At 40.3% G+C, this 27180-nt stretch overlaps 1 protein-coding gene across 2 annotated transcripts in view; it reads right to left on the bottom strand.

Annotated features, from left to right (window-relative positions):
* LOC149164004 (thioredoxin domain-containing protein PLP3A-like) overlaps window positions 1-26683 on the bottom strand; it is an 83661-nt gene extending 56978 nt beyond the window's left edge. Inside the window, exon 1 of one of the 2 annotated variants that reach the window (XM_089431923.1) lies at window positions 26403-26683. In XM_089431923.1, coding sequence (XP_089288049.1) covers window positions 26403-26486 — 84 coding nt within the window. In that variant the 5' untranslated portion in view covers window positions 26487-26683. The remainder of the gene's footprint in view (window positions 1-26402) is intronic. The other variant, XM_089431924.1, reaches the window with a different exon arrangement.
* Window positions 26684-27180: the final 497 nt, after the last annotated feature.

Raw genomic sequence — 27180 nt, 5'->3', positions numbered from 1 at the left:
CAATTCAAGCTTGTATGCTTTGAACAATTCAGATTCAAGAAGAATGGCAACAATTAACTTCGCATATTCCAGAATGCCTCATGAATTTGTTCTTCAAATTGTCTCCATAGTTAACTGAATCAGTTTCGCAGGTGATTTTAGGCTTCAAAATATTGTCTTGTTTCAACAGACTTCAAAAACCTTAGAGATAGCTCGATCAGAGCTCCGCATTGCAGACTTCGTAATGCAGAACTAACATGCTCCAACCAGCAAGTGTATGCCAAAGGGTTCAGATACAAGTTTGATAGTAGATCGCATCACAAATTCTATTCACAAAGCATACTCAAGTGAGGATCACCACAGAAACAGCGAATGCGTGGACTCTAAATGTTTACACATAAACTTTGGGTGCCATTTGTTAAGTGAAAACAAGGCTACAGATCCTAGAATGGTGATTGAATTGTTCAGATATCCCAACGAACTTTATGCAGAGAATAAGATGCCAAATAGGATGTTGATCCAACTTAGTTTTTCAACGTGACAAAACAAGCAGTTAGGCTCCTTCCTTGGCCTAAAACATAGAACCACAGAGAAGAAATAGCCCAGCAAAACCGTCAAGATAGAACCATAATCCAAATCCCTTTACAAAATTGTCTCTTTTTAGATATTGCAATCTTCCATAGGGCCGAAAAACTTTAGAGCAAAACACCTGATTAGATGTGCATCGAATACTTGCCAAGGGATGGCTAATGCATGCCCCAATCTTGGCCCTTAATATTTAGGAAAAACTCCTAAATCCTAGCACAAATATGGCAGTAAGAAGTCTCTCTATCACAAGTGTATTGACTCCTCCAAAGTACACACTCTCAATAAGATCTCTCACACACACAACCTTGTACATAAAAGAATGATACAAACATGTGCCTTCATCCTTCCTTTATAGGCTCTGTTACCCACCACCTATGGGTAGTATGCATAGGAGAAAAAAATTCACCTAGATTGTCCTCTGTCGGCAGCCAGCAGCCCCTTGCAGCCCCCAAATAACTCGATGTGCCATTTTTCTCCACCAACTGAGCCAGCGATGTGGTCCCTTGCCCATCTATTATGAATGTATGTTTGAAGGTGGACCTCCCGACCCCAAAGGTATGGCTTTTCATTGGAATAGTTGAGTAATTTTTCTTTCTTGTCATGGGCACTTTCGGGCATGGATTGGTGGGGGGATTTGGAGGAAAGAATGGGTTAGGTCCGTATTCTTGTCTCCACTGCCCGATTGCGTGGTTACCCCTCTATCCTAGTCGTTTGGGATCTCCTTTACTGGCCATTAGCATTAGGGATGGCACTACATGGGAAATCTCGATTTTGGTTGTGTGGTCCCACTTTCCGATACCACCTACATTACTCCCCTTCCAATCATTTTAGCCCTATTCATCTCCTTATCACATCCAAGTCAACATGTGTCCATTGGGTCCACATAGGGTTAGCCTCCTCCTCCCCTTGTCTACACTTTGGGATGGGCATGGAACAACGCCCCAGAGGTTGATGTAGCTAAAAAAAAGCATAATTTGGCCACTCTCAACAGGAAATGTACCACAAAACACAAAAGATGGCCTGGACATACAAATTTAGAACGAGGGAAAAATCCAACAAGAGCTCTACCCCACATCTATGGCCATCACCCCGGTTCTTATGGGCCCCTAGATGAGGCCCCCTGCATCATTAAGGAACCCATGATTGTCCCAAACCCCTTGTGGGCAATGAACTGCCCCACCTCAAGGAGATATCCACTGCTACATATTACACATCATGCTCTCCATCCCCTAGAGCCCCAAGCGGTTATGAAGCTTTATTACTTGATTATTCCAATGGATGGTATTGGAGGGAAAAGGGAACACATTGGATCTTATGCGGGATTGCAGGTGGGTCTCCATTTGGGGCTTGGTCTCCCTATACAGGGTCCTAGCCCTCTAAAGGGCCAAATTGGCAATTGTAGGGTGAGCATTGAGAGTCATGGGCCTCCACCATAACAGATATTACTTCATGGACCCCCAACAACACTCATCTATTGCTCGTGTTCCACCTATGGGATGAGGATGATGCACTTGGTTCACCATGCCCAATTGGCCCCACAATTGCACCATACACTTGGCAGATGTTCCAAGATGCCTCCCGCTGCAGAGGGAGGGCTTATGTCATCACTCTCCCCTTACAGATAATCTACAGCCATACTCGATCCATTTGGAGAACCAATGAGGATGTCCTTGTGCCACCACACCCACTTGGGAGCACCACGGGTTCTTGTTTGGAAAGCAAATGGCCAACCCCTTGTCCACTATGTTTGGAGTCCATTTCTACATCATGGCACCCCTTGGACTTCATTACGCCTCCTTAAATGCCCAACGACGCACTCTGTTGATCATTCGACCCTCATGAGAGGCTTATCTTTACATTATTAGGCTATTTGGGGGGCTTGTCACCCAAAAGTATTGTTATTATGCACATTATTTTACTTTAGGGGCTCAATTAGGCCAATTTAGCTAAATCGGATTCATTATAGAGTTTATAAATAGAAGTGAGATGATTCATTTTCATCATCATCACTTGGATTGGGTTCTTATCTCTTGTGAGATTTTCGCTATCCCTTTTGGAGGAGGATTTTGGATGTAATGGACGAATTTTGATGTTTGGACATCTCTTTCTTTTCTTGGAGCTTCATTATTGGCGTATGTTGATGATTGGATATACTCTTTCTTACATGTAAGTGCTCTTTTAATGTTATTCTTGCTATTTACTTTTGTCACATGCATGTTGTTGGGATATTCATTATACTAGGCTGAAATTTACTGCTTTTTCTTATGCGAAATTGTGGAAATTGCGATATTTTATAGTGTTGCATCCTAAGTCACCTGACACGGGGATTCAGGATTCATAGGATTCGGGATTCGTAGTATCAGATTCGGACATGTTGACCCCCCAGAATAGGACACGTAGGATTTGTTATATATTATTTTATTACAAAAATATATACATATTTAAAATATATATATATAGATATATATTAAAAATTAGATATTTCTTACACAAATTTTAATTAATGATACAAATTTATTGATTTCAAACATAGATCTTCATTTATAGCATGCATAGTACATACAAAATTCAAATACATGTCAGTGGTCACATAAATGATTAAATCACGATTCATAATTCATAACTGAAAGACAACTTACAACTACAAGATAGTAAGATAAACACACTGACAACTGTAGTTTTCTCATTAAGTCATCAAATCAAAATGTGTTACATAGGTAGTGTTGGTGCAATGCCAATGGCAAATAGAAATAGAAAAAAAAAAAACAACTACAGGTGTACAAGCCTCAAGGCATCAATCCTCATCATCAACAGTAGAATCAACATTAATGTCCTCATCATCATGGGCCCCACTGCGCTCCTTTGCATCCTTCTCCTCCCCTATATCCATAGTCGCCTCTGCATCTGCTGCTGTGGAGGATGACCCCTCTAAGTCATCAAATCTAACAGGCTCTAGCACTGGATCATTGAGATCCATGTTGGTCAATGCCAACTCAACACTGGTGTCCAGACCCATATCATCAGGAAAGACATCCCACATCTTTGTCTTTCCCCTCAACCCACTCTTCCCTCTACCTGTAAATAAGACGAAGGTTGGTGTGCACATACACCATTGTCTCTGCCCTGGACTGCTCAAGCATGCTCTTCTTCACACTCTACAAATTCCCATATGTGCTCCAATTCCTCTCGCAACAAGAGGATGAAGTCACCTGAGAGAGGAGCCTCATGGCTAACTGCTGAAGAGGAGGGCTTGTTTCCCCATGATTTGCCCACCAAGAATAGGGCTTCTTAGCCCCCCTGTCTCTAATCACATCATAATCTCCAAATCGACCACTACTAGTGGAAAACTCTGCAAAGGCATCCTCCACCTCATCAAGCAATGCAGTATCCTGAAAAATCCCCTGAATGCCTCTTTCCTCCCCTGTGAGATTTCACCATCCATGTGAGGAGGGAATCTACAGGAAGGTCCACCATTCAGCCACTCATGGTTGTAGTATTTGGGGTTCAAAGACTGAGTCAAACAATGTAAAGGTGTACAATTCTTGTCCCATCTGCTGACAAGAATATTCTGTATAGTATCATAGAAGGCCTCTCATGATGTCTCACTCGGGGCACTCACTCTGTAGAATAATGCTCTTCACAGACTCAATCATGGAATCCCATCCCTCATAAACCTCTCCTAGGATGGGTTTGTCTGTATCTGCAAAATGAAGCAAAAAAATGATAGGGTCCATGATCCGAATAATTAGATCTACCCTCTCCCACCAAGCATCATCTAGCACTGTGTCCTTCACTCTTTTAAAGGCTACCTGATCTGTCTTTCTCCAAAAAGACCAAAACTCAGAAATAACCATGGACCCAAGAGCGGTCTTGACCTCCCTCAACCTCTTTCAACATCATGAATGAAGAGGCAAACCGTGTATCAGCAATCTTCAACAATGATAGATTGGTGCACTCCTTGTAGATAGTGAGGGCATTTGTATGATTTTACACAAAGTTACGGATATGTCTTGCATCCTCAATAATGCTTCCAATCCAAAGCACATCAGAAGCAATGGATTTCAGTGCTAATTTCAATGAATGGACAATGCAAGGTGTCCAAAACACTTGTGGATATTTAGATTCCACAATCATGCCAGCAACCTTGCAAACAGGTGCATTATCTGTAATGATTTGCACACAAGAATCAACACCTACATCTTCAATAATTTTAATAAATAACTCACCAATAAATTGTGCATCCTTGTATTCTCCAAGTGTATCCACTGCTTTCATGAAAACTGGACCAGTCAAGGAAGACACCATGAAGTTGATGATTGGGTGTCGTGCTGGATTTGTCCATCCATCAGAAACAATGCTAACCCCAGATGTTGGCCATGATGCTACAATTGGCTCAAGCATTTTTTGCACCTCTTTTTTTGCCTTCGTCAACCATGTGGTTCTCAACTTCTCTGACCTAGGAGGCACATACCCTGCTGGAGCCCCTTGAGTTAGAGCTCGGCACATCTCAATAAATAGAGGTGAGCATGCAACATTAAATGATATGAAGTTTTGATAGAAGAAGAAGGCAATGGTGAGATCAAGCTCTTCCCGTCTCTCTTTTTGGAAAATCTTGTCCATTGGACCAAGTGCAATTGCTCTTCTTTTTGTTGCTTGTCCCCCAATAGAAGTAGAACTCTCAAATGGAAATTTGGTGGTGGCTTTCCTCAAAAATGGAAGGGGGTCTTCATTCTTGGGTTTTCTTGATTTTGAAGCCACATTTTCCATACCAACAGTGGACTCTTTTTCCAATTCTTTTCTCTTTTGTAAAGAAACAGCTTTACAAGCTCCAATCCCACAACCCAGTAAAGCCAACAAATGTGCTTTCACACGGAAATATGTGCTTTTGAAAGCAATGTGACAAAAGTTGCATCTCCATTGCACATTGCCTCCTCCCTTCCCCTTGGTGCTTGTCCCATCCTCTCTTGTGACATATTTCCACAATGGATATTTATCAATGTTGTCTCTAGGTCCTCCTCTTCCATCAACATTACTTGCAGCAGACTCTGATGATATTGGGGGAGGAGGGGCATCTCCAATGGAGACATTCTTGCCCTTCCTTTGCCCCCTAACTGCTGCCTTTGATTGAGCCATGAATACTGTAAAAGAAATGAACAAAACATGCACAAATTTGTAAACAAAAAATCATATACAAACTGTTGTAATAGAATAAGAAATGCAAAAAAATGGAGCTAAAATGCACTTACTTGGTGCTTGAATCTCCTTGTCGAACGCTCTACTCCCTTAGCTCCTTGCTCCAAACCCTTCTCTCCTTGCAAACAGCTCAAACAATGCAACCCAAATGATAAACAGCGTGAATGAAATGAGGAAATGTGGCCTTTTTTAACTCGCGGCAGTCGCTTTTCTAGGACATGAATCCTGGAATCGTGACACGCTGGCAAAAATCGGGATTCGTTTAGGATTCGAAGAATCCGAGTTTAGGATTCGTTTTTTGGGTGAATTGTACCAGACACGCAGGATTCCGATTCGCCAGGCTATATGGACGAATCCGACTTAAACCAGTTGAGTTGGTCAAACACGGTCAATGACACATTTCGAAGGGAATGTGGACCCCATACTCAGTTATTTGTTTGGTTTTAGGTTTTCTCTTTTCCCATCTAACCTCTCCCAAAAGCCTATAAAAGCTACCCAACCCCCTCACATTTCCTCACAGCGATCTCATTGCATTTTTGTGAAAAATTGTGAGGAGTTTGTGAAGAGTTGTGGAGTTGGTTTTTGGAGCAGCAATGAGGAGCATTGGGCAATCATTGGAGCAGCAGTAAGGAGCTTCTTGGGCAGCCATTGGAGCAACATTGAGGAGTTAGTTTGTTGGAGCAGCATTGAGGAGGCTAGAGCCTAGAGGTAATTTTTTTCACTTCTAAACTTTGCCTTTGTTTTTTTTTTTGCAAATCTGTAAATTGAAGAGAGTAAATTTTGTAAAAATATGAACATTGAAGAGTTTTTCTTTTCTTTTCATTTTCATATTTGTTTCCTTTCATTTCCAAGTCCAAATATCAGAAAATAGCTCCTAGAATGAAAGATGTTGCTTGGGCATACGCTGAGATGATTGATAATCAAATGCATTGAAAACTTTGTCATACAAAAATTAAGGGAGGTGGAGGGGGCATTCATAGGCTGAAACAACAAATGGCTGGTATTAGAGAACAAATTGCTCCATATGCAGCACCAACAGAAATATTGAGGAGATTAGGAAGGAGTTGATAGAAAAAATTGAGAAGTTTGAGGAAGAAAAAGCTAGGCAAAAAGAAATAGAGGCTGAAATTGGGAGGAAGAGGAGTATAAAACATATGATGGTTTCCAACCCCAATTTTGATTATGAGGGTTCTTCATCTATCCCTTGCACTGATGCATCCAACCCCTTTCGCGATGTCCCTCTCTCCTTGGATATCAAAGGGTGATATCAAAAGTTATTTCACTCTCCTCTCCCTCTAATAGTGCACATGGTCTTCAAGCTAATAGAAGTCAAATGTAGCCCACTTTAGATGACCATTGGAAGAAAGAATTGAGAGAAACTGCTTGTGATTACATAGCTAGATGGTGGTATCATGCTAATATCCCCTTCAATGCTTCTCGTTCACCATATTATGAACCTATGTTTGATGCCATATTTGTTGCTAGAAAGGGCTTCAAAGGCCCTACTATGCATGAGTTAAGGGGATCTCTTTTGCAAAAAGAGGTTTTGTCCATTGATGAATATTTGAAAGATTTCAAAAGCTCATGGGCAAAAAGAGAATGTACCATCATGTCAGATGGATGGACTAATCAAAGGAACTATACCATCATAAACTTTCTTATCTTTTGCCCAGAGGGAACCATGTTTCTAAAATCAGTTGATGCATTTGATAGGGTGAAAGATGCACACTTGTTGTTTTATCTTTTGGTTGAGGTTGTTGAAGAGGTGGGGGTGGCTAATGTTGTTCAAATCATCACAGATAATGCCCCTAACTATGTTCCTACTGGCAAAATGTTAGAGGAAAAACACAAAACCATCTTTTGGACCCCATGTGTTGCACATTGCATAGACCCCATGCTTGAGGATATTGGTAAAATATATTGGGTCAAGAACACTGTAGAGCATGGCAAAAGCATAACAAAATATATCTATAATCACTCATGGATTTTGAACTTGAAGAGGAAACACACAAGGGGTAGGGATATTGTTAGGCCTGACATTACTAGATTTGCAACTCATTTTTTAACATTGTAATCTATGCTTTCCCAATATAGAAACTTGCAAAGGGTGTTTTCCAGTGATGAATGGAATGAATGTCAATGGTCTCGCAAATAGGATGGCAAAGATGTGAGAAATAAAGTTAATGAAGAAATATTTTGGAAAAAGGCAACAAAGATTGTGAAGGTTACTGAGCCACTGGTTAAGGTGTTGTGGTTGGTCGATGGAGAAAGATTGGATATGGGCTTCATTTATGAGGCTATGGATCAAGCAAAGGAGCAAATAAAGGCAACATACAAGGACAAAGTGGCTATGTATGGGCCCATTTGGGAAATCATTGATCAAAGATGGAACAATCAACTTCGTCGCCCTATACATGCAATTGGGTTTTTTCTAAACCTGAGGTATCATTAGAAAGCTCTAGAGGAAGAAGCTTTGAGTGGGGAGGTTAGAGATGGATTGACTGACTAAATTGACCGCATGGTCTCTAAGGAGAGTGACCAGCTGGACATAAACCGACAGATCACTTGTTTCATCAAAACCACAGGTACCTTTGGCAAGAACCTAAAAGGGATTGCAAGGGAAGCAGATGAGCTAGGTAAACAAACAATTTCAATTTTCAAATTCTTATTTTGTTAAATTGTTTATAATTTGAAAGTTGGATATAATTCGTTGAGCTAACTCAATACACAACTATGCTTTTTTGCAGCACAATGGTGGGAGGCATTTGGTAGCCATTGTCCTCAATTGCAGAAGTTTGGAATCCGTATTTTGAGTCAAACTTGCAAGGCTACCGGGTGTGAGCGCAATTGGTCTGTCTTTGAGAGGATTGACATGAAGAAGAGAAACTATTTGGAACAAAAACGGTTAAATGGTCTAGTTTATGTCCAATACAACCTCCAACTAATAAGACGCAACCAATTGTTAAACAAAAGACCTAATATAGATCCCATTGTGTTGCAAGGTATTGATCCAACATCAAATTGGGTAGTGGAGAGTCATCTAGCAAAGTTTGATTCCAATGAGGATATTGCTCTTGATTTGGATTTATAGATGTAGGGATTAGTTGAACATAATGTTCAGTTGAATGCAGATCCACTAGTACCAGGCCAAGCCCCAAGTCCTCCAATTGCAGGCACTTCCTCTACTCAGCCACGACAGAAGCGCATATCTCCTTTTTCTTAGCGTGTAGTTGTTGCGTCTACTAGCGGTACTACTTCTACAAGTCGTAGTTGGAGATGGTGATGAGGAGGTGGAGGAGCCATGGGTTTCCTTGTCTCACTCCGACCCAGAGACTGAGCCAGATGATGTTGGCTTCTTTGGCAATATCTAGTAGTACTATTGACTAGTGTTGCTTTACTTTTGTTGTAGAGGACCATAGGCCATTTAGAGCTAAGTTGCACGAAACACTGAAATGTTTCGAAGTTTCCGAAATGGGTATGTTTAGAAATGTCACCTCCCAAAAATGGAAACGTCCACTGAAACATCATATATGCTATGTCACACGATTCGGGTTTGAATTCGAGTTCAACAACGATTAAGTTTGATTCGAATTCGAATTTTCCGATGAGGTTCGTATGAGGTTCGACATTAAGTTCGACTATACATTTTTTCAACATATATATATATATATTTCGTATGAGGTTCGACATTAAGTTCGACTATACATATTTTTCAACACACACACACACACACATATATATATATATAAAATAATAAAAAATCAAAATCAATCAATAAAGCTATATGAGTAGTAGTGAGCACCCACGAGCCACAAATCACATTCACTATTCATTTCACGCTCCAGGGGACGAGGACAAGCAACATCTAGAATTGAATTGAGGAAATTGCAAACAATACAACACACAACGGCAACACTGAGCACAATAGAGCGAGTACGCTCAAACTGAAGTTGGCTTGTGAAAACATATCGACAACCCTGGTAAATAAAGCCAAACCAATGGCCACCATGGGAAACTAAGTGGCGGTAAGCAAAACAAGAGAAAACCATGTGTTGCTCATGGTTTTTCTCATAAACCTTAAAACAACTAAAAAAGCAACTCGAACTCAACCTTGAATGGCAAAAAAAAAAAATTAAAAGTTGGTTGCAGGTTCGCCTTCAGGTTCGCCTTTAAGTTCGCCTTCAAGTTCGTCTTTAGGTTCGTCTTTAGATTCGACTATCAAGTTCGCCGAACCTGAACGAATTTGAATTTTTTTTTTTTGGGTTCGCCAAATTTCAAACCTCAAGGTTCAAATTCGGCGAACCCTGTGACATAGCATATATGTATATATGTTAAATTTAGGTATATAAATTTACTTCAATTTTACATATTAGCTCAATATCAATTCTAGATTAGCAATCACATTTAGCATGATAGTAGAAGGCAGATAGAACATAAACATAAATCGCAAAAAACAAGCCAAGACAAGAGGACACAAGAAGTGGCGTCGGTCAGGGACAAACCCTAATGTGGGGAAACCCTTGATCAATTCTTCTTATATGCTCTTCAATAGTTCAGCAGAGAGAGATAGTATATATACATCAAAATTCAACATTTTGACTTATCTAAATAAGAGCAGAGATCTTCTCTAAGAAGATGGCGCATGATGTAGCTAATCTGAACTCAGGTGAAGGTATATTGCTTCAATTAATCCTCCAAGGTGACTCCATCACCATGCAGCACCCATCACTGTGTTGCACCTCATCATATCATGCTGCACCTGTCACTGTGCTGCACACAATCACTACTCTTCATCACTATGCTGCTCTTATCACTGAGCTACACCCAATCATCATGTTGTGCCCATCATGCTGTACTCCATCAACATTTTCTTGCACCCTTCATGTTGCACTATGTTGTACCCTTTATGCACTCAATGCATATTGCAGTATATCACAATTTTGTTGTTGCAATACATCATACTGTTGCACCTCATTGCTGCATTCATCATCACACTATTGCATCCTACTAGCTGCATCTAAATATGTTGTCTCTAACACCATGCTACATCCAATTGTTGCATCTAAATCAAACTTCAGTCTTTATCCATGTGCAACCCTTAACATAATATGTTATTGGTTGTGGCCTGCGGCCTAGCCCAGCAACAAGCAAGTTTGTCATACAATACCCAGCTATTACCCTTGAACAGCAATGTCTACCAATCAGCCTTATTACTGCACAGTGATGCCCATAACAAATCTCAAATGTGTCAAGTTGTCATCTACAGCACTGTGACATAGATCTGACTTTCCTTACAGCGGCTGATGGTTGTAACCTTCACCTTTCACTGTGGCTAGGGCAGATAGATGCCACTTTGAAACTACGGATTAAACTGAGTGTGTAGACAGTGGATGAGGAACCTTTTAGGCAGCGTATGGTGGCTCTCTTTGACTGCTAGAGATCTCCTAGAACTGCGGCCAAGTCTTTTCATTATCAGCAGCTAGGTTAAGGCTATAGTCCTCCCAATAAGACTGCGGCTAGGGTTTTCACTCATAGCAATTAGGTCACATAACAACCCTCTTTAAACTACGAACTAGAACACTTTGTTAGGGCAGCATTAGGGCACTTCTTGTTGTGTAGGAAGGTCACATTTAGGGCAGCATAGAACCTACCATAAGGGTTGTCCCCCATGACAACATTAGGCTTCTACCATACCAGCATTAAGACTTCTCTTTGGACTACGTTATGAAACCTTCCTCCCTGACTATGTGAGCCTTCATGACTGTAATTTAGTGCCTCTTCTTACTGCGTATTAGACTTCTCCATTTGGCTATTAGGGCTTCTCCCTAGGGCAATGTATTAGATTCTTTGTAGGCTATTAGGGCTTCTTCACAGGGCAGCGTCTTAGATTCTTTGTAGGCTGTTAGGGCTTCTCCATAGGGCAACGTATTAGATTCTTTGTAGGCTGTTAGGGCTTCTCCATAGAGCAGCGTATTAGATTTCTTTCATATGGGTTGTCCTCCATCACAACATGGAGCCTTCTCCATCACATCTTCTAGGGCATCTCCTATCAGGGCAGCATATCACCTAGGGCACTCTTCCTAGATCTCATCTTTATCAAACCCAAAACAGAATGAAGAGAGATCACAAGAGTGTGTGTGTACAAATGACTAACAAGCCACCTCTTTTTATACTAAAACGTTGAGCACAAGTGGAGGCAATTTGGTTGTTGGTCGACCATGACGAATTGTCCCATAACACAAATAAATTCATATCTCCATGAATACATGTCGGAATCAGATGATCTTTTAGAACAATCCTACACCTATCGACGAGAGGAATCCAAGAAAAATATCAACTGCTATAAATAAGATGACCCACACGGAGTTTGGCCCTAGTTGCCAATTTTAACAATATATATATATAAGTGAATAACACATTATCTTGCAATAAAAAAGGGAATAAGTCCCATAGATGACAATTTAGGAGGAAAAACAAGTCGGGTACGACCCGAAATGTCGGTTTCCTAGAAGTTTTGTGCAACATAGATTTAGAGCCTCCTTGGTTATGTGTTTTTGTTCTGATCTCTATATCATGTATGTATTGGACAGTGCACTAGGTGCCATTTTGATATAATGGATATATTCATGAGCCTACTCTGATCATATGTTGTCTTCTCTCTATATTCTAATGCTTTGTGTTTGGAAACATGAATGAAAATCTATAAAATTATGTTTTTTCATTAAAAAAAAAAAAAAAGTATATATATATATATATATATTTTACAACGACCGAGTCATTGAAATCAAACCGGCCGAGTCAATACCAAGTCGGAGTCGGAGTTCTAAAACATTGGTCCTATGTGATCTCGCAACCTATTGACGCCAATTCCACAAAGACCAATTCTCCATAAGGATTTCCAGGCCTAGGAATCATCTTTTGCTAGAAATAGTACCAAACCCTAGCCTCGAGAGTCCTCTTAGCCCTTCCTAAAGAGCATATCACCTTGCTTCCTGAGCAAGAAAGCCATATAATTGAGTCTCTCTTGTGAATAGGCCTTAGGAATCACTCCTTTCCCTCTCATTGTTCCATTCATCTAGTGATTCCCCTTTATATTGGGTCTCCTCCCATCGGTGAAAGTCCGTAAAGAGCAGGGAGCTTTAGCTGAGGTGACAGTGGGTTATTGCTCCATTGTTGCCCTTGACCTAGTAGTTGCTCTATAGGATCCCCTCCTAGGACCCTTGCTAGTTTGAGCGGTAACAGGCTTGATCCATGCTAAAATTGTCAAGTACAAATTTAGAACGGCAATTGTGATTGATTTGTTAATTGAGTTTAACTTGTCTCTAACTTGTCACTAACTTGACTTGTTTGACTTGTTAACTTGTCTCTAACTCGTCCTTGCCTCAAATAAAAACTGAAGCTCCCAACTCATCTTATCTAAATTTATAACTGCCAATCAATTTGTAGTCAAACTAAAGGAAGGATCTTCATAACTGGCCCTCCAACTCTATGCAAGAATTCTCCAACTCCATGAACTCCTCCATGGTCAAGGAAATATTGGTTGTGGTCTTTCTCTGGCTAAGGCACACGAACAGAGAAGACCTTCTCTTGCTACTATTTTCAACCTTTTGACGATGCCAAAACCCGAAGAAATAAATAAATATACACCTCTAAGGATAGAAAGAGGTGCCTCCACAAATTCACCCTCCAATCCAAATATAGCAAGATGACCAAACAAATGTATGTAATGTGCCACCTTTCCCCTTCAAGTCTGAAAAGTGAACCAATGAAGTGGGGCATCCAAGTTGTTAACCTTAATATGGATAAATTAGCCACTAAACAATTAAATTGTTAAATTTCTAATACCAGCTCGATTTATTTTCTCGCAACAATTTAATTTATCCCCAGCAAATTATTTATTTACCCAAATAATTATTAAATGAACGAAGAATAAAATAATTGGTATTTTTAACTTCTAGAATTAAATATTTGCAGCGCAAATAAACCAGAGAGATCAATCACACATTGCAAAATAAATTCACCCACAACAATTCTCTATCATTTCATTCTCTAGAAAATCTAGGTTTTCGGCCCACGAAGATACAAGGAAAAAATACAAAATGTCAGAACTTGTAACACGGCACCCTCAAAATGAATTCGGCCTCAAGGAAATCAACCTCTAGATGAAATCGACCTGAAGAATTTGGCCCAAATACATTGTCAGCAACCCGACCCTACAATCTCCTCCTACTCGACCCTCCTGGATTTGCACAAACCCACTTGCACTTCTCCTTCTCTACACACAAGTCCACTGAGCCTCTCGCACTTAGAGAAAATCACTTTCTTTGAATGATAACTCGCTCACACAACTTGTGTTGTTCTTATTGTGTCTTTGCCTCCTCACTAGGATTCTTTTATAATCTTCATTGGGTCCAAATCCCTAACCCTAATCTCCGTTCGAGAACCATCTTCGAGATCAACAGTTGGGATTATTTCTGAGTCACCTAAAGAATTAAATTATTTATCCTTAGAAAATAACTCAATAGTCCACAATAATCAATTCACTTCAATTATTGTATTTTTCCTAAGCTAGACTGAAGAAAGAAGATATAAATCACATACTCCACCAAGCAAGCACCTAGAAGAGGCGAATAATGTCTTCCACATGGTAAGACACCAAGCCTATGCAGAAGATCTTCCAAACTTGTAGAGAAATAGGCTAATTTTTGCCCTAGGACTTTTGTTTTGGCTAGGGTTTTCTTTAATAAATCATTTAACAGTAATGCATATTCATAACAACAGGTTCCAACAGTAATATGGTTCTTCAATAAATCGTATTAACTTGGGGCTGACTACCCAATGAAATAGAAATTGCACCCAAACAAGAATTCCACCAGTATTGTTTTGCAATGCCCTAACAAAAGTAATATGTAACTGCAAATCTACTTATATCAATCCAAATGCCCTTATACTATTTTGCAATTTGTTGGGCGAAATCTAACTTTCTTCTTTAGGAGTCGAATTTCCTTATTGTGGATGATCGCAGAGACAAGACTTTTATCCAACCCTAGGAACACCTATGGAAGTGGAATCTCCTCTATGGTTTACCACAAGAGAGAACTTCATAGTCGTCGAACTACCCTTGTGTCCACAAATATCACTGAGTGCCCAGCAATGGTTGCGCCTTCCATGCGAGTAACTACTACAGTCTGAAGGCTCTGAACGGAAACTTGTTCGAAACTCTTCCATTGGTGACTCCCTGTAACCTTAAAGGGTTGGGCCACATGCTATATACCAAGTCGTCGTTCCAAGAGGATTGTTGTACTAATACACCACTACTACAGTGTTTGACGTGACTTCAAAAGAGACCCCGTTGTATCAAATTTGCAAGAGCGGCATACCTTCGATTTTGACATTCCACAAAGTACTGTGATAAGCAGGTTAAGGGTTTGGTGCCATACTTTTTTTCAAAACAAACCCAATACAATGTTGTTCCAAAACTAGGCCTCAGTGCCTTAGGGTTGATTTCTGCGGTTGTGCTTTTCCTGCCCAAAAAAGAACTCGCAGACTGAGACTCAGAAACGCCCTTTTGTTAGCATACGTAATTGGATTATCCACGGGGCATTACAACTTGGATGGTCCCAGGATGATTCTCGTTGTACAAAAACAGTGATTTGGTGACTATTTGATCACATTGTGTCACAAAACTTTGGTGACAGTTGACGCTCGATTCACAGAGAACCCATCAGAAATTGCCTTTAGACCAGACCCAAATTTGCCTCCAAAGTATGTTGTGCCAGAACAGAATAAAATACTTAATTCTTCACTGCTTCAATGACCTGTGCCAGAACAAGGAAAAAGAGTGACTAGGTATGGCGGGATCACCTCCACCGAAACTAGTCCAAGGAGAAATGGGGTCTTAAAACCCTTAGAGCCTCAGGGTCAAAGAGAAACAGAGACAAATAAAACAATCTAATGATGCCTCAAGTGATTATAATCCTCTTGTATTTATAGATTTTCTTGAGGGGATTTTTTTCCTTAATTAATTAAGAGGGACTCATGGTAAACCCCAACTTTGGGCTTTTTTGCCCTAGCTGCCCCAAAACTTGCTTCTTGTTGCCCAAACATTGGGAATTTTGGGGTTTCCCCCTATATCCAAGACTATAGCCTATGGGGATCAATAGGCTACTTCATCCCATGGAAGTTAAGCCAATTAATCCCTTGGGGGACATTACAAAAGCTACCACTCACTTCAACAGAAATAAACCTCAACATTTGTTCTCATAGGTCAATGCTATAATATAACCATAGTCACCCTTTAATTAGTCACTAACAAATTAAATCACCATGATCACGTGTGCCAATGAAAGGTGGACTTTAATAAAGTGTTGTACCATAAAAAAATGTTCTCCCTAGCAAAACCCCACCATGATAACAACAAAACAAAAAGCCCAACCTAAGGTGCACCACCACCAAGGGTATTACAACAAAAGTCATCATCCAACCTCAAGAAAAGGTTAGATCGTCATCAAATCATAAGTAGTACCCCTCCTCTAACTCAAACTTATGAAATAACACATCAATGAGGGCACCGACATCCAATGTTATAGGAACCGAACAAGTGATTGAACCGAGAATTGGTCAGAACCAGACCGGAACTGATAAGAAAACCAAACCAAAAAACCAATTGACCAAAAACACACAAAATATTCAAATTTTATATAAAAACATATATATTCATGTGCATCCATATGAATCCAAACCACTTAGGTACAGATAAATAAAATTTCTCATTTATATAGCATGTAAGGGTGAAAATAACCAAAATAGCATCAAGTGCAATCCATCTCTGAACCAAGAATCATCAAAAAACAAGCTTAAGATGGCCCCTGGCATCTAAAAAAAATCATGCTACAACAAATACCAACCTATCATCAAAATCATTGCCTATATTGGTACCTTCGTCATCAATATCACCCTCTAAGCATTAAAATAAGATAGAAAATGCATAGCATGCCAAGTCAAGTTTTTTTTGAATGACGCGTACATTTTTAGTAGGGTCATAATAGAGGAGTTCAACAGCCAATGCCACTAACATCAAGGTACATAGAGGGCTTGGTGCTCTTAATTAAATACTAGTTTCATACCCTCGTACATGACAAAATCCAATGGAAATGTTGCAATCCCCCCAATCATGAAATCCTAAAAAACTGTAAAGTATGTTGGTTTTTGAGTGAGATCTAAAATTCTAATTTCTCCATATGAAATCTAATGTGGTCATCAACACCCTCAAACATCCCGAGTCATTTGATAATAATGTTAAAAATTTAAGTAAAAGGATGAAAATGAAAGATAAAGGAGAGCGTCTTTCTTTTAAGAAATTTCGTTTGCAACATCTTTGGTCAAATTGTAAGGAACTGGTTAGTTCAGTGAAAAAAGGCAGTGAATGGAACTGTACCAAACTAACCATTTTCGATTCCAAACCTTGAACTAGACCAGTTTGACCCCCAAACCAATCAAACTGATTGGTTCCACCAATTTCGGTCTAGTTCCGATAACACTACTAACATCATTAAATACATTTCGTCCTAGGCAATATCTAGCAAATGTTACAACATTAAATTATATCACCTAGGAAAACCCCACAAAGGCAATGTAAATCATTTCGACATCGCAACCTCGTAAGAGAAGAGCACATAACAAAGTGCTAACCCATTCAATCGTCAAGTGTGTTCACCATCACACATCCAACACAGGAGGACCATGTACAACACCCTCCAATGACACCAACATCATAAATCAACACACCAAATCACTAGCAAAGATCAACAACATCGGCATCTAACCCCTTGGCGAACTAGAAGCATCATTCATATCCAAGATAAGCATATATACCAAACCACACCATAATGAGATAATAAGCTCCACAAACATCCATAAGTGCAACACCACCAAGTAGCAAGCACAATCACCCAACCAAGGATAAGTGAGACTCCCTTGAGCCAAATACCTCCAACAAACTAGCAACAAATCTAGATCATTGTGATAAAATTACAAAGTGATCTCATACAATATGAGGTGTACCACTAGGCAAGGGCCTTTGAGAAGCAAAGTGCAAGATAGAGGTACCTCTCTCCCCCATAGGCAAAGTCCCCAAGGGTCCTAATCATATGTGGAAAAAGTCTAAAATGAAAGCTAACCATGAAACAAAGGGAGTGGTGGACTCCAAACCTTGCATGAATAATGGGCTAGGGAATTGTTTGTTTGAATCACATGATGTGCCTAAGATGCAATATCTAAACTCTCCCCATTTGAACCTAATCTACTTATAGCTAGCTCAATACCAAATCTCTAAACCATGGACGACCCTAGTGTTGAAATTCCTTACACCTTAGGTCTCATTTATGGCTAGACTTAGCACACAAACACAATAGCAGTGTTCAGCCAAAATAGCTTTGCACAACGGAAATATAATAGCAGTGAAACAATAAAGTACACAAATTTATATATGGACCAAAACTTGTTTAATTAGTCATTCAATAAACAATCATAGGGCTCTTGTACCAAGGATCATGGCGCTTTCTAAAACCTGATACAACACATGGTATACACAGTAGACAACTAGGGCTTGAGGTCAGCTCCTTTAGACCTTCAATCTGCCCAACAAATCAAAGACAAATCACTCAACTTACTTGATGGTTATCACTCCTTTAATATTAGCCCTTTCAATCATGTTCTCCACAAAAGATCAGCTCCCTTTCAATCTTTGTCCTGGTTGTCCTTTGCCTCCTCAAACCACAGGGAATGTCTCCTTACAGTCCCCTATACAAATAGTTACTCATAGTGGACTCTTCCTTTAGTCACTGTACATTGCTAGGCTTCAAAACTCACTATTCGGACCTCCCTTTTCCAAACAATCCTCATTAGCATACTCAGCAACCCTTCTTCACGAACATCAGTCCTCCTTCACTGCCTCGCTAGCCTCTCCACAGGCTTGAGGCACCTCATCCTTGCTCCACAAGCCCCTAATGCCTCTCGTCTCCTCTCCGTTGCCTGTGGCCTACTTTCTTCTGCACCTTTGGATCCTTCCCTAAGGCCTACACCTATGACCTATTTGAGGCCCGCACCTGCAACCTGCCTGAGGCCCACACTTGTGGCCTGCGTGAGGCTCGCACCTCTGCCTACGTGAGGCCTACACCTGCAACCTGCCTGAGGCTCGCACCTGCAACCTACCTAAGGCCCACACCTGCAGCCCTTGCGGCCACACTTTGCTCCACAGAATGAACCTTCAAACAGTCACAGAATCTATCCTCTCTGGTACAGAAAGAACTCTTCCAAACTCAATCTCTTCTTAGACAGACTGCAGCTCCTCTAGGGCTTCTTTCTCCACAAGAGGAAGTCCTTCTCACCTTGTGATTTGCCACTCCATTGGCCTCATATATATACTAGTTTAAGGAGTGGAAACCCCAACGATCATGACCCTTGGCCTGGCTGGCCGACCTAAGCTTGCATGACTCAAAAAATACAAAATAAATTATTTTTCTTATTGTAAACCCATTGATTTAGGTCCAAAACCCCAAACTTGGGTAACTTGCACAGCTTTCTTTTTGTGGATTTTCACCACTCGGAAATACCTTCAAGCTACCCAAATTTCAACACTCCCTCTTAGTGAAGAAGGCATTTCCATCACTCCTCGAAATATCCAACTCCATGACTTTCATTGCATGCCCATGACTATCTTTGCATGAGTCATGACTTTCCTTGCATGGCCATAACTATCCTTGCATGTGCCATGTCTTCTTTTGTACTTAGCCAAATTTATCTTACATGGTTCATGATTGTCCTCGCATGCAACATGACTTTTCCTTGCACAACCATGAGTGTTCTCACATGGTTCGTGATTATCATTGCATGGGCTGAAAACTCCACTCTCTCGTTTGAACCTTAAGGTTTGACTTCCACTGGGCGACTAACTTCCTTTGCAATCTCCCTTTGAAGCTAGACTCCCTTTGAGTTTAAACAACCTCTACTAGCTCACTCTGTTATACATCCAGGAAGGTGTCACCACTAAACTCGTGTCCTTCCAAAGTCAGTCTCGTGTTGTGGTTGACCACTAAGTCTAATCCACTCTAGACCACTGCAACTCAACTCTGCACGAGTCCTCATCCTCCTGGGTCAAATACCTCATGTGCACATGGCTCCCTCGCTGGATGTGCAACTCCATAACCCCATGAAGACACTCTCCCATGATCGACCTGCCATCCACACAAAGCTAGCTCATCCATGTCAAAGCACCTTCTCTACTGAACCTTTTGCTCCATGTCTAGGCAACATTGTTGTTTCCCATAGTTGTCTTACAGCTCCCTCTTAAGTTGATCTTGCGCACACTTTGATTCAACTGTCCCTTCAAAGTAGTCTTGATACCATGTTGAAATTCCTTACACCCTAGGTCTAGTCTATCACTAGACTTAGCACACAAACACACTAGCAGTGTTCAACCAAAACAACTTTGCATAGCGGAAATATAACAACGATGGCCCAAAACTTGTTTTATTAGTCTTTCAATAAACAATCATAGGGCTCGCATACCAAGGAACATGACACTTTATGAAACATGATAAAAGACACAATATACACAATATACAACTAGGGCTTGAGGTCAGCTCCTTTATACCTTCAATCTACCCAACAAATCAAAGAACAATCACTCAACTTACTTGTTGGTTATCACTCCATTGATATTAGCCCTTTCAGTCTTGTTGTCCACAGAAGATCAGCTCCCTTCTGATCTTTGTCCTGGTTGTCCTTCGACTCCTCAAACCACAAGGAATGTCTCCTTACAGTCCCCTGTACAAACAGCTGCTCATAGTGGACTTTTCCTTCAGTCACTGTACATTAACAGCCTTCAAAACTCATTGTTTAGACCTCCCTTTTCCAAATAGTGTTCATTAGCATACTCAGCAATCCTTCTTCACAAACAACAGTCCTCCTTCACTGCCTCGCAGGCCTCTCCACAAACCTGAGGCACCTCGTCCTTGCTCCACAAGCCCCTGAGGCCTCTTGGCCCTCTCCTCTACCTACGGCCTACTTTCTTCTACACCTTCGGATCCTTGCCTGAGGTGTGCACCTACAACCTGCCGAAGACCTGTACCTACAGCCCTTGTGACCAGACTGTATTCCACATAACGAACCTTCAAACAGTCACGGAATTCATCTTTCTCTCTGGTACAGAGAGAACTCTTCCAAACTCGATCTCCTCTTGGACAGATTGCGGCTCATCTAGGGCTTCTTTGCTCCATAAGATGAAGTCCTTCTCACCTTGTGAATTGGCATTCCATTCGCCTCATATATATACTAGTTTAAGGGGTGGAAACCCCAACAATCATGACTCTTGTCTAGCTGGCCGACCTAAGCCTCCATGACTCAAAAATACAAAATAGATTATTTTTATTGTTCTAAACCCACTGCTTTGGGTCCAAAACCCCAAACTTGGGTAATTTGCCCAACAACTTCTTTTGTGGGTTTTCACCACTCGAAAATACCTTTCGAGCTACCCAAATTTCAACACCTAGGTCTTATAATCACCTCCATGAGATTAGATTTGGACAAGATTTCATCAAACTAACCCTACAAATAGTGTCTCTCAATGAGGGCTAAGAAGCCTTAGCCATTGTTGAGCTAAGGCTGGAGAACTTGACACATGCTAAAGTAAGGCCCTTTGAACGAAATCCCAAGTAGGTATAAGTAGTCATGATCTCAATCTCTTCCCCCCATAAGTAGAAATGCATGTCAAAGAAAGCTCTTCAATGCATTGAAAATCATAACCTTGGTTTTACCTAGGTTGACCATCAACTATCGAAGATCACAAAAGTAGCCAAAATGGTAATATATCTCTATAGGTCCTCAAGAGTAGAGGCCAACAACACATCAAGTCCTTAACAAAAGGCAGTATGGAAACAAACACCTAATGTATAAGGCATCCATCTCCCTCATCGATGTGCTCATGGAGGAAAGACTCCAAAATGTCAATATAGATTCTGATTTCCAAAGGCATCCATCTCCCTCCTAGAAAGACTCCAGCTTGTCAAAATAGATCCTAAAGAGAGTCACTGAAAGGAAGCACACTCGCCTTACCCCAATGGTACTTTGGATGAAGTTAGAAAGATCGTGGGTCATCCAAAGTCCACCTAGAATCAACTTGCATAATCTAAAATGGGCACCAAAGATGCTAGTGCCACGAAGCCTCTAGAATGATGCCTCTCTCGAGATTGCGTCAAACGCTTTGTGAAAATCTACAAAGCAACAACAAACTTTCGAAGAGCAATGGCAAGCCTCCTTCATAATGGCTCATAATGTGAAGATGTGATTCATTATTTGGTCCCCTGTGTAGAGACTAGCTTGTCCTCTAGCCCTAATACGCTGACTCTCCAACACATCTGAAAGCCATTGATGCAATACAGTGTGATATATCTTAAAGAATGTATGTCCAACTATGATAGTCTGGTAGTTGTACCGTTTGGAGTTGCTCTGCAATTTGTGAATTAGAGAAATGATGTGCCAAGTCCAAAAGTGGGGAAACTTGGAACATACCACATGGTTAAATAAACCATCAATATGTGACTCAAGAGATTGGATGCCATGCTTAAGGAATTCAACCTATAGGCCTTAGTCATTTGTTGCTCTATTGGTACTCATAACTCCAGTTACTCTCTAGATCTATAACTCAAATAAATAGCGACATGTGGGGGTGGGGGGGTATGAGTGGGAGGTTGTCCAGTAATGTCATATAGCAAGATCGTGAGGGAGAACATGGACTAGAGGCCTAGGCCTCGAGGGATGGTGCAATGTTGAGGGAAAAAGGTACACTAGAAGGTTCTTGGGAGTGGAAGAGGGCCACATGATGTTCACTTCTCGTCAAGGAGAGGAATGCTTACTTTGTATGGCAAAGGAAACATTGATAGCATTTGCAAAGACGTGGGGAAAATTATGGATCATGTGTGAGGGCTAAGCAAAGATGCTTGTGGAGGGTTTTGCATTCTTTGTCAAACCAATGGTTCATGGGATAGGAGCTAGGTGTGGGTTCATCGATGTCTTGTTAAGTGGAGTGTGAATAAGAGTCAAGGGTTGCTTCCTCCAAGGCCTTGGAGAGTGTCTCATACTTGGTTGTAAGTTGTGGCTATGTCCCTCGACACAAAGTGTGATATTGGGGAATTGTTAGGGGAACTAATACCTTAATATGGGTAGTGTAGGAGTTGGTCTATTCTTTATCAAAAAGGAGTGGCACAAGAGGGTAGCCTGGGAGGTGGAGAAGACACAAAGAGGGAGAAGGCAAGAAGGGCATGGTCTTCCAAAGAGAGGAAAGATACAAATAAATGGAGGAGGTCCTAGTTGGCCAAGACATAGCCCATCACACTAGTCCCTCCACTATGGGGAAGCAAGTGAACCCCCCTAACCCTAAGTAGCAAGGGAGATCACTGAGGATCAACAGCCACCAACCACATTCAACATGGCGAAGAATTGGCAGATAAGCGTCAAGGTGAAAGTGGGCTAGCATAGCCGCCAACCACAATGGACGTGGTAAGGAAAAGCAACCGTCAATCAAGACCAATTGTAGCCACCAGATCAAGACGTAGTGGCAAGGATGGAAGCACGAGACGAGTTTGAGCAGAGCATGGTCAACAAAGAGTTGTTATGAGTGGAGACTAAGCCAAGAAATTTAAAGTAAGTCGAGCAACAACAGCAAGGTTCAGACTTGACTGCAGTGCACTAAGGCTCACTCAGTAGGGTCAACATGGAGTTCAGGGTTGGTCATGAAGAGAGTATACAAGGACCGATTGCAAGTGAAGTAGTAAACAAAGGATCAATCTGAGTACCAGTAGCCATCAGGGAAAAGAAGCCAGACGAGCTACATATGTGTGTCAGGCCAATTGAGAAAAGACCACAAGACAAAGGTGTTGTGACTGAGCCAAGGACCAAAGAACAAGTCAGTAGAACCACCCAATAGCAAAAGGGTTGCACAGGGATCATTTCAACTAATGCAGGATTCTTTCACACTACTGTGGAACGAGAGGTAAAGATCTAGAAGAATTGTGCAACAAGAATTTGCTAGCTCTCAAAGGAACTTCCCAAAGAATATCAATATTAACTTAAATTTTTAACATTAGAGTGAAAATTGGGAGCCCCATTTTGAGGTGTTTGGTTCTGGTTTTTAGGACCCCAATTTGAATAGTTTTTCATTGACTGATTTTTCTCAAATATGATATAATTTGAGAATCTAGAGTTGATCAATTTGACTCCAATTTTGGTTCTAAAACACCTTACCCTTTATGTCACCCTCAATCCACAATTCTTTCTCATTCTTTTGGGTGGTGATTGTGAGCTTTAACTTCTTTTAAGACAAACTAGGGTAGGTGGATTATTGCGTCCATCCTACTTTATATGCCACCTTGGATCGGCCTATGATGGAACGAATGAACAAGTGCCTATTTATCTCTCTATTTTCTTCCTTTTGTTAGTTTGAGTGTATAAAAGAGGAAGTGAAGGGTGGAGATAGGGGGAACTAATCTTTTCCTTGGTCAATGGTGCCAGAGGGAGGTTTTCATTATGTTGAAAGAAAGCAAGAGGGTGTACCATAATCACTGGTGAATGGAGGGGAAGGGAGGAGACACGGAATGCCTTGCACTTGCTTTGTGATTGCTCGTTTCCAATACAATTGTCAGCGTCAATACATAATCTATCATTGTTTAAGTTCCTTCGTTAAAAAGGGATTGGTTAATGAGTCAAGCCAAGTCCACCAAAAGAGAGGGAGGGAAGGCGCAAGAGAGTGGGAGTGGGGATCATGTGGCTTGAAGAGAGGAGAAAAAGCACAACAAGAGGAAGGGAGGGAAGGAAGAATTAGTTTGTGTCTGCCCACTAATATTATATTAGTCATTCTAGATATTCTTCGTACGTGGCCATGGATTGAGAGTATTCCAACCCATGATCTTACCCTCAAATAATTGATGGTACTTTCTTCTCTTTCTATTGATTCTAACTTGACCTATCCAAGCATCCTTTGGGAAGTTGGCAACTTGGGTATCACTCAAATAAAGGATATTGACGACATAATTATCTATAGAATTATGGTAAAACGTGACAACAACACATCCTAGATATTGCCCACATCCTTTTTCCTCTTAAGATATTGTTCATTTATAAGAAAGAATTCAAATAGTTAGACAACATAGTTTTTGCTCGAGTATTAAAGTCAACGACTCAGCAGAAAAGGCTAAAATGTTTTTTTCCTTAATTTTTTGAAACAACTCCATCAAAATCTATACTCAAATAATGGATGAAGGAGAAGAAAAATTTATAGCGTGATATTAAGTTCTTGTAATCATGCAACAAAGGATTTGTTTTACTTCTCCATGCTTTATTTAGTAAATCCTTTGAAGGTGACCATAGCTTTTGCTCGAGTATTAAAGTCAGCAGAAGAAACTTAAATGTTCATTTGCTTATTTTCTTGAAACAACTCCACCAAAGCCTATGCTCAAATAATGGACCAAGGAGAAGAAAAATAAATAGCATAATATTAAGTCTTGCAATTATGCAACAGAGGATTTGTTTTACTTCTCTATGTTTTCTTTAGGAAATCCTTCGAAAGTGGCTATTGTTCTAGAAATGCAGCTTTGTCACTTGACAACCTTGGATTCTAGATTCTTCTGTAGACCATTCAAGCTAATCTGAATGTCCAGATCGATTGGATTTACAAATGCTATTTTCAAAAACTTCTCCGTTAGCTCAATGTTCCGTTGGGCTCAGTTATCTGTAGGAATCCACGTGATGAATATGTTACCGACATGAGGAACACTGCAGGGCTTGGTTGACCGCTGTTGTAAAAATATTATAATCAATTGCTGCATTGAGGATCATGAATAAATGATAGCCTGCTTGAAGTACCCAATGTGTGTTTTCAGATGAGTTAATAACATAGGATTCATGGTCATCATATTATGAAAAGAGGAGATATTATCTGAAATTGTGTTTTCAGGGACAATATGCCAATCAGGGTTGGACTAAAGTTCGCAGAAAGACGACTTATAAATAAGTTAGCAAGCAACATGTTAACCCATAAAACCCCTATGAAACTTGTAGGTACATAAAATGCTGTAACCCACACCAGCTGTCAACCTAACCACTACGCATCGTTATGCTGTGAACGACAAGATATCGACTGGCAAAGGCAGACAACCAATAGATGTGCAAGAAATTCCTCGGAGACCAAAATTTTCTTCACTTCCCCATCTTTCGACAAAATGTTTAGATGTTGGGAAGCCCTTGTAGAAAATAATAGGTGAGGTAAAAGATCTCATTCCGGGGGCGTGGTTCGGTGTTTTAAGGATTATCCTGAAAACAAAACATTGATTGCACATTTACATAATAACAGGCGAATTTTAAATTTGCCAAATTTGGGGTAAATATCCCGTATATTTCCCGGACACTTTCTCGACGTGGATATATTTATCTCTCGTGTTTCAAATTCAAAAAACTTTGCCAGAAGCAAACAACAGCTAAGATAAAAACCCTGCGATATTAGGGATACGCCTCTGTCAAAAAAAGGTAAAATAATAAGCGCCTGAGTGCAGGAGTATAGAATGAAATATCTATTCGTTCAAAGGCATTACCTTCTTATAATCTCGGGCTGCAGCGGCCATGACATTTCCGAGCGCCAGATCCGTAAGGGTGGAACGAAAAGCCTCCGGATCCATGCTGATAGACTGCAGTAAGCAACAATGGCTATGGCAGTGCTGGCAAAAAGTAGCGATCACGAGACTTCCGAAAGGGAATTTTGACGATGAATTCAAACCCTCGAAACCCTATCAGATGAAGAACTCTGTACAATACAGAACAGAAATTTGAAATTGAATCTCGCTGTACGTTTGCAATTTTACTCAATAATTTTGAATTACTATGGATTTTAAAAAGGCTTTTTTTTTTAAATTGAAATATTGAATTACCATGGATTTTAAAAAGGCTTTTTTTTTTAATTGAAATATTGAATTACTATGGATTTTAAAAAGTCTTTTTTTAATTGAAATATTTGAATTAGGTGCCATTTACATTTTTAATTTGTAATTTTAATAAATATTTAAATAATTATTTATTAAATGTTGCATAAAAAAAAATTAAAATATTGTTTTTAAAGTTAGTATGAAAATATTGGAATCTATCGGCGAGTAGTCCATTAGTGTATAGTAATGTTGTTTTATCAATATCATATATATATAATAATTTAATTTTCAATTAATAATAATTTAATCTTAAATTTATAGTTAGTTAAATATTAATATAATTTAAATCTATTTATGGTTACTTTGCGACCGCCCCCCTGCAACCCCTCCTCTCAGCCATGGCTCCAGAGGGAGGCTCTGAGCCTCCTTCCTCCCTCCCCCTGAGCTACTG

The sequence above is a fragment of the Pinus tabuliformis genome, chromosome 5_1, assembly GCF_031772625.1.
Source record: "Pinus tabuliformis cultivar Carrire ecotype Pingquan chromosome 5_1, CPIR1, whole genome shotgun sequence".
NCBI lineage: Eukaryota > Viridiplantae > Streptophyta > Pinopsida > Pinales > Pinaceae > Pinus > Pinus tabuliformis.
Note: the sequence above shows the minus strand (reverse complement) of the source record. Positions and strands in the feature narration are given on the sequence as shown.